General features: G+C 40.2%; 1 protein-coding gene across 1 annotated transcript in view; it reads left to right on the top strand.

The window, feature by feature from the left end:
- The first annotated feature begins 16 nt into the window (after nucleotides 1–16).
- LOC140519182 (uncharacterized) overlaps nucleotides 17–8,478 on the top strand; it is a 237,613-nt gene continuing 229,151 nt past the window's right edge. The window contains 5 exon segments of the mRNA XM_072631982.1: nucleotides 17–242; nucleotides 413–869; nucleotides 1,985–2,073; nucleotides 7,187–7,313; nucleotides 7,686–7,781. Coding sequence (XP_072488083.1) covers nucleotides 818–869; nucleotides 1,985–2,073; nucleotides 7,187–7,313; nucleotides 7,686–7,781 — 364 coding nt within the window. The 5' untranslated portion in view covers nucleotides 17–242; nucleotides 413–817.

Raw genomic sequence — 8,478 nt, 5'->3', positions numbered from 1 at the left:
AACCAGGCTTCCTTCCGGTCTGGAAGCTGGTTTCTTTTGTGAGTCCCGGACGGGTGCGGGGCGGGCAGGTCGACCGCCGGCGGGGCAGCTGAGAGAACTAAGCCGGGTCGTGGTGTGTGTGTCCCGGGGCTGGGGAGGGCTCTGAGGCCGGAGAGGGGCGACCTTGAGGAGCTGGGCACCAGAGAGCGGGCATGGACGGACTGGCCTGACCCCTCTTCCCTCCCCAGCCGCGGGGAGCCGAGGTGAGTCCGGCGGCCCCGTCCAGTGCGTGGGTCCGCGTCCCGTGTGTGTGACTGCAGGGAGTGGGAGTTCGGGGTGTGGAAGAGGCAGGGAGGAGCAGGGAGGAAGTGTCCGCGTGGGTCATTTCTCCGAGCCGGATTCTGGAGTTCTGTTTCTTGTCGTTTACGAGCAGTGCCTCCCTTTCTCCGGATGCTCCGTCTCGGGCCGTTATCTCCGTGTGACTTAAGGCGCTGACTCCATCTCTCCTGGTCCGCCTTTGGCGGGTCCTTCTGGAAGGTCCGTAGGGAGGGCTCGCTCCCTCCTGGAGAAACAGACAATTGGGTCCTCAAGCTGAAGGGATGTTAGCTCCTAGATGACGGATCCGCAGCAGGAAGTCCGGCTCCGCAGAATGAAGACAGAGGAGAAAGCTCCTGGGATGTAGGGATTCCTCCTGGGAAGAAACCCAGACTCAAGCCTGGCCCCAGAGTTCAGGGCAGAGCCCGCAGAATCGATGCCGAAACTGCTGGAGTCGGAAGGATTCCTAATCCTGTAAGGGAAAGATCGGGATCGGGGTGAAGTCACAAGGTGTACAGAGAACATGGAACAGTGGGTGACCATGGAGCGTTGGACGCAGATTCTTGAAGGAAAAGGTAAGAAGTGATCGGAGAGAAGATAAATGTTTAGATGGAGAGGGCGTATAAAGGAAGCCATCTTCTCATTATAGGAAGAGGAAAACAGATCTCAGAAGATACCCTTGGCCAAAGAGTTGGGGGAAAGATTTCCCAATCTCCGAGTGTCGTGGGATTAAGACTTCAGCATATGCAGCCCCCTTATATCAAGACATCCAGACTATTACACACTCTGTCTAGCCCTGCTTTGTGTAGTAACAAACTTACCAAAGCCACAGAGAGAACATTCCCCACTAGATACGCAAGGGACCAGCCCAAGTGAATGAAATTTTTGTTAAGTGATACTAATTTTCATTTTATCCTCACAAGAACCATTTAAGGCAGATAGAGTTTCAATATCTCTGTTTTATAGACTGGAAACAATGATTCAATGAGGTAAGTGTTACAGTGCTTAACGTTACAGCACTATTACTGACAGCTGGAACTAGCATGGAGTTTACGGTTATCATAAAGTCAGAATTTAGCAACCTTAAAAATCACTGAGTCCACCCTTCTCATTTTTTAGATAAGTAATTAAGATTTAAAGGCCTAAAGTGACTTGCCAAGGGTCACAGAGCTTTGTAATAGAAGAACTAGAACTAGAATCCCCCAGGTCCTCTTCCTCCAATCTGGTGCTTTTTATGTTATGCCACATGGCCATCTGTTCAGTGGTTTTTGATGAGGCCAATGCTACATTTCTGATATTGAAGTTGTTATCATAGGTATGGCAACATAGTTGCTTTCTTCAAAAGAATTAGTATATAATTCCTCACACAAATGGAAGGCAAAGGAGGGAGCTTTTTTCTTAAAGGGAACAGACTGAGCAACAAAGAAGTTAATAGACTCAACATCTCAACTATATTCTGACTTCAGGACTCCAGTTCTTTCACCTGGAACCTGCCAGAGCACTAAGCAAGGGACCTTGGCAACAAGTCATGGCCTTCTGTGACCTTCAGTTTGGCAGGCTTATTCTGATCCCTTTTTGAACAGGTTCTTTCTTAGAAATATGGGGATTGTGTAGTGGAGTTTGTAACTTATTGAGTGTGAGGACTATAAGATAGGATCAACCATCCTCATAGTGTCTTTTATTCCTTCAGCTTCAGCTTCTCAGGATCTTGGCCTTTCTGTAGAGGGGAACCCAGAAGAGGAGCAAATGACAATTCTTTTCCTGAAAGCAAGGTCCCAGGTAAGTTGGAGTTTTCTCTCTTCTGAAATGCCTAGATTGTGGATATATTTATTCCCTTCTCTTGAAAACTTCTTTCTTCAAAGAATTCCCATAGAGGCACTTGAGTCCCATTTCTTCTCAGGGAGATGGGGTCCATAATAGTGAATGACTCCATAGAAAATGCTCCTGTTATTGAGTGCTCTCCTTCAGCACCCCTTTCTTCTCCATTTAATATCCAGTCATTCATTTAAAAAAGACATTTTGGCCTGCTGTGTGGTCATTAATATGCTAACTACACTGATGAGTAGAAAGTAAAAATAAGACATAATCCTCACCCTAAATATATTGACGGTATTATCAGTAATAGCAGACTGACACATCAAAGGATTAGTTATGGAGGGAAGTTGATAGTAAGTGCAAAATGAATAGTGTATATAACAGGTGTATTGGAGTTTATGTAAGGGTAGAAGATCAGTAGAAGCTGGACTGGTCAGGGAAGGTTATGAAAGGGATGAGGTTTAAGGTGATCCTGAAAGATTTGTATAATAGAGGGAGACATTACAGGCAGGAAGAATAACATGACAGAAACTCAGACAAAATTGTCATTCACATGCACCAGTAAAGAGTAAGCTTGCTTTAAGAAAATTACTGTTGAGAAGTAAGAGATAATCAATTTAAAAATGTAGAACTATAACAAATGGTAGAGGGCCTTGAATGCCATCCTCAGTTTAGACTGTATACTGAAAGTTATTAGATAGTTTCAAGGATAAAGTGTTTAAAATGCTTAAGATCTAATGAGGGAGAAGAGTAAAAAAAAAACCATCAGAGTTGCTAGTCTAGAAGACAGGTAAGGCTTCAGTAATAAAAGTGGCTCTATACAGGCCTTGAAATATCTATTATAAAAGGTGAGATAATCAAATTGTTAACCCATGGGATCATATTGTGACTACAGGATTCTTCTCAGATTCTTTCCCAGTAGTTTTCTGGGCCTGGTTGGTCTTTTCCAAGAAGCCAGGGATTATATAGCTTGTTTGATTGCTTAATGGAAGTGAAATGTTTATATTTTTCTGGATAAGAGGAAAAAACACCAGAAAGACTTTTTACAGTGTTAGTTAAATAAAAGGCAACAGGATGTGGTAGAAAGAACACTGGACTTGTGGCCAGGAGAAACCTCAGTTCAAATCCCACCACTGGTCAATCAATCACTGAGCAATTCTCATAACCTCTTCAAGTCTCGTTAATACCTTTGGAAATCCACTGCACTGAGTTGTTACAAAAATTTAATGAGCTTATATGTGGAAAAGGATTTGCAAATTTTTATGTACTATATAAATGTTAACTATTTAACAATAATAATAAATAATGGAGTTTCAACTTTCATGACCTTATTGTCCACAATACGAAAGTGATCACTTATCCAGTTTAGATCATCTTAAGCATATCTCCACAATAACATAAAATCATTATTTTGCAAAGTTATTAGTCTTTGGGCAACTCAGTTTCTAGGTACTAGATATTTTATTTCTGTAATCCCTACTCTGTTCCCATGGTCCATTTTTACTTTTTTCCCCAAAAATAGATAGTTTCAAGGATATCACAGTAATTGGATGGTTCTGAGAGTTCATCAGTATGGATACTGCTTTCAAAAGTGCAGATCCCAACCTGTGCATCCATACTTTCTCATTTTGTATTATTCTTGTCAAGGTCTTTCCATAAATTCTCCACAGGGGAATCCATCTCTTGACATTGTGGATACCAATAGAGCAAGGGGTCTGGCTGTCTAGTGGCTGTCTCTTAATTTTTTCCCTGTCATACATCTCTCTTGATTTATTTAATTATTTATATCACTTAGCATTAGAGAGACTGGGTATCATAATTCATAATATTTCCTGAGGTTACACATTGAATCTTACCACATGTGTTTTATGAGTAAATGCTACATTACAAATTAAATTAAAAACTAAAAATTGAAGCACTTTTGTTTTGGTGAGGGAAGTAGAGGAAGTAAAGGCAATAGATCATTAAATTTAATAGGAGGGTTTTTTTTTTTACTAGCACTGTGTATGTGTAAATGTGTGTTTTGATCTCTTCTTTATACCGTGGTCATTTCCATATATTTCCTAAACATATACCCTCATCAGGGAGTCCTCCTTTGTAACAAAGAAAAAGAGTTAAGCAAAACTAACCAACGTAATGACTACATCTGATTGTGTATTCAGCATTCCACACTCCTCATCCTGATTACCCTCCCTAGTTACATGCCAGCTTTCCAGTGTCCTGAAAATGCGGCATCCAGAAATAAACACAGTACTCCAGATGTGATCTGACCAAGATAGAATACAATAGGAGTTATTGCCTTCCAATCTGGAGACTACTTCTGATAATGCATGCTAAGTTCACATTAGCTTTTTTGACTATCACATTATACTGTAGTCTCATATTGAACTTAGTCGCCTAAAGCCCATAGATCCTTTTCATATGAACTGCTGTCTAGCCACATCCCTCCTATTCTGTATTTGTGCATTTGATTTTTTTAAAAGTCAGGTTCAGTACTTGATTTTTAAAAAAAAATTTTTGGTCTAGATTGGGTGTAAGGGATTCCCAGTATGATAACTCCTTCCTCAGAAACAGATTAGCAGGGTCACTTATGACTATAGTTATCTAGGAGAATGGTGTCAAACTCAAATAGAAATGGATCCCTGCGGGCCATATTTTGTCTTAGAAAATTAGCATTATGTTGTATTTTTATTTACTTTGTTATATATTTCCCAATTACATTTTAATTTTTTTTGGCAAGGCAGTCAGAGTTAATTGACTTGCCCAGGGTCATACAGCTAGTAAGTGTCAAGTGTCTGAGATCGCATTTGAACTCAGGCCCTCCTGATTCCAGGGCTGGTGTTCTATCCACTGTGCCACCCAACTGCCCCCATTTTAAATTAAAAGGCAAGTTTGACACCTGATCTAGGGCATGAGAGGTTGTGACTTGTCTGTGGTCACACAACTAATATATGTTAAATCCAGGTCTTCCTCACTCCAAGGCTGACCCTCTATTCACTATGCCATACTGTTGCTAACTTTATGTTTGCTTTACTTTAAATTTCTTATTAGATTTTTTTCCCCATTATCCTAGACCACCGAAATCTCTCTGGATTCACAGTCTAGTGTCCAGTGTATTAACTCCCTCTCAGTTTTGTGTCATCTACAGCATGCTATTCAACTTTTACCCAAGTCATTGGTAAAAATGTTGAACAAAAGAGGACCAAGGACAGAGACCGAGGACGCTGCTAGGTACTTTCATCCAATTGATGAGTTTTCCTTACTTTCCACCAAGAACTTACTTTCCATTATTTGGGTGCTAGTATTTGTCCTGCACCAAATCTGTTTAGTTGAACTACATTCAGTCCAGTCTTCTCCACTTTATCCACAAGGATGTCATAAGATAACGTCAGAGGCCTTGCTACAATATCTGTCAGTCTAGTAAACCCTGTAAAAACTGTAAATGAGGGTACAAAGTCATGACTTGGTAATGAAACCCTGCCAATTCCTCTGTATTTCTTCTAGCTCTTGCCTCCTAAGACTTGTGCAGAAGATGACATACAGTTCATTGGCTTAAAGTTTGAAAAATTTTCTTATCACTCTTTTTGAAAACCAAGCAAAATTTAGTAGTGTCTAGTCTTGTGGCGACTTTCCTGTTCTCCACCGTTGCTTTTATAAAATTGTCAACAGCAGTCGTATCTGCAAGTTTTTTCAGGGTTCTGAGAGGAATCTTTTTTACTTGTGCCAGGAGACTGAACTCACTGACAACAACCAGTTGCTTTTTTGATATCTCTTCACTTAATTAAGTTTCAGTTTTCTTTAGACAGTTTTTGTTTTGTCCTCAGATCAGTTTTCTCCTTGGTAGAAACAAAATAGGAATAAAATATTTCTGCCTCCTTCTATCTGTCACCCTTGTCCTTCTCCCTCCAAGCAAATATCCTACTCTCTTACTCAGACCTTGACTCCCAACATAGCTTTTAAAAAGTTCTTTGTGTTGCCTTAAAGATTTTTTCAGTTTTTTATGTTCTTTAATCTTCTTAATTCTGTTTTTAAAATTTTATTTATTTCATTAAATATTTCCCAATTACATGTAAAAAAATGTTAACCTTAATTTTTTTAAATTGTGAGTTCCATATTCCCCCTTCCCTTATACCTTGAGAAAGCAAATGATAGGATAACAATTATACATGTGAAGTCATGCAAAACATTTCCATATTAATCATATTGCAAAAGAAAATGCACACACATATGAACAATAAAAATAAAGTTTTGAAAAGTATGCTTCAATCTGTACTCAGAGTTCATCAGTTCTCTTTCTGGGGTGGATAGCATTTTTCACCATGAGTCCTTTGGAACTGTCTTGGATCATTACCTGACATTATTCTTACAAGACTATATCACTATTTTCTATTTATAATTCCCCATTTTTCCATCATGTGTTTACATTTTTTTTATAATTTAAATTCATTGATAAGTTGCCTGTGCAATCAAATTAATCTCGATATTCATCTTTCCTATTTTCTTCATGAGAACCATTTGTTTTTATTTTCAGAATTGATTTCTTAAGAGCACCCTTATAAAATTCAGGGCCACAGGATCCTAACCAAACTTTCCCTGAACTCTTTGAAATATGCTCTCCAAAAATCTAGGTCAGGGGTGGGAAACCTGTGGCCTCGAGGCCACACATGTGACATTCTAGGTCCTTGGGTGCAGTCTTTTGACTGAGTCCAAGTTTTACAGAACAAATCCTTTTATTAAGGGTATTTGTTCTGTGAAGTTTAGATTCAATCAAGAAGCTGCACCTGAGGACCTAGAAGGCCACAGATTCCCCACCCCTGATCCTAGGGTATAGGTCAGACTATACCTAGTATTCCCTTTTTTATTTACCACAAACTCTCTAAGACAGCATGGCTACTTCTCAAAGTTCCTGTGATTTTCACTTCAGTTTCTCCCTTTTTTGTTAGAATCATATCTAAAACACTTTTAGAAGTCCTGTATGTCCAATAACCCATCCTGATGCTGCCAACTTGACATATCATTTATGAGCTGTGTTTGGAATAGACTTATTGGGTAAGCAGGAACATATTTGGTGTTTCAGGAATCAGTGGCCTTTAAGGATGTAGCTGTGGACTTTACCCAGGAGGAATGGGGGCAGCTGGATCCTGCTCAGAGGGACTTGTACAGGGATGTGATGCTGGAGAACTATGGGAACCTAGTCTCACTGGGTAAGGATGTCTTCCCCCTGTGACTCAGATCTGTCAACTGGAACATCTCTGTTTCCTTGATTTTTAAAAGGTGCTTAGCCGAACTTTAGCCTGGGGCTCAGTGATTTCTAATCTCTTTAGGGCTCTGAGACCAGGCAATTCTGTTCCCTCATTTCAGTTAAAAGGTCTGCTGTTTACAGAATGGAAAGTGGGCTTTCATTTTACTATCTCAGATATTTCAACTATCTTAGCCTTTAAAGGACTTCATATCATCCTTGGACCTTTCTTATACTGTCTTCTCTTTCATCTCACATCAAGGGGCCAGAACTTGACTGTGCAATTGCTTTGTCTCCAGCACAAACAAACAAGTCCTGTTCTTTTCTCCATGAGCAGGTTTTCCAGTTTCTAAGCCATATGTCATCTCCCAGCTGGAGCAAGGGGAAGAACCCTGGGTGGTGGAAAGAGAAGCCTCAAGAGGAATCTGCCTAGGTGAGTGAGTAAAAACTAAACAGATGGATTACAAAGAACATTTCATCTGGTCTTTCAGAGAGGGTGAATCATCCAGCCATTAGTCAGAAGCCATTATCAAAATCCTGAAGGCCTACGAAAAATTTGAAACTATTTAGTATAAACACTTTCAAATATTTTGTTTTTCCTCAACATTGACAATCTCCCTTGAGATTCCTATTCCCCTCTTTGTCAGAGGAAGATGTGTCTTTCTAAAAGTAAACCACTTGCTCTGTATTGTGGCTTTCATCTGCCTCTAGGAGTTCTTTTCCAATCGGGATAGCAAGGGGTCGTCGAGTCTAGCAAGGATCAAGGAGCAAGATTAGGAAGTGAGAAGTCATTAAAAGGAAGTGAACAGAGGGCAGTCAGACAGATTGGAGTGAACATCAACAGAGTTGGTCACAGGGCCAAAGGTGATGATGGTCAGTTGATTTGATGTAGTTCTTCATCTTTCATAGTCTTTTTCTTCTTAAGCAGCTCAAGACTTTATTTTGGTTCCATCCCCTGCAGCAGAATTCAGGGAGTGGAGAATAGAAAAAAATGGAAGGAGTATCACTCTTTAAAAGGCTATCAGTGATCCAGGCAAGCAGTAACAAAGGCCTATATATTAAGCTTTTGGTAGTGGCAGAGGATAGGAGGTAGAAATGATTGGAATTGGTGGTAGCTTCATTGTAAGAGA

This window comes from Notamacropus eugenii, chromosome 1, assembly GCF_028372415.1.
Source record: "Notamacropus eugenii isolate mMacEug1 chromosome 1, mMacEug1.pri_v2, whole genome shotgun sequence".
Lineage (NCBI taxonomy): Eukaryota > Metazoa > Chordata > Mammalia > Diprotodontia > Macropodidae > Notamacropus > Notamacropus eugenii.
The sequence above is the reverse complement of the archived record's forward strand: the minus strand, read 5'-3'. Positions and strand labels throughout refer to the sequence as shown.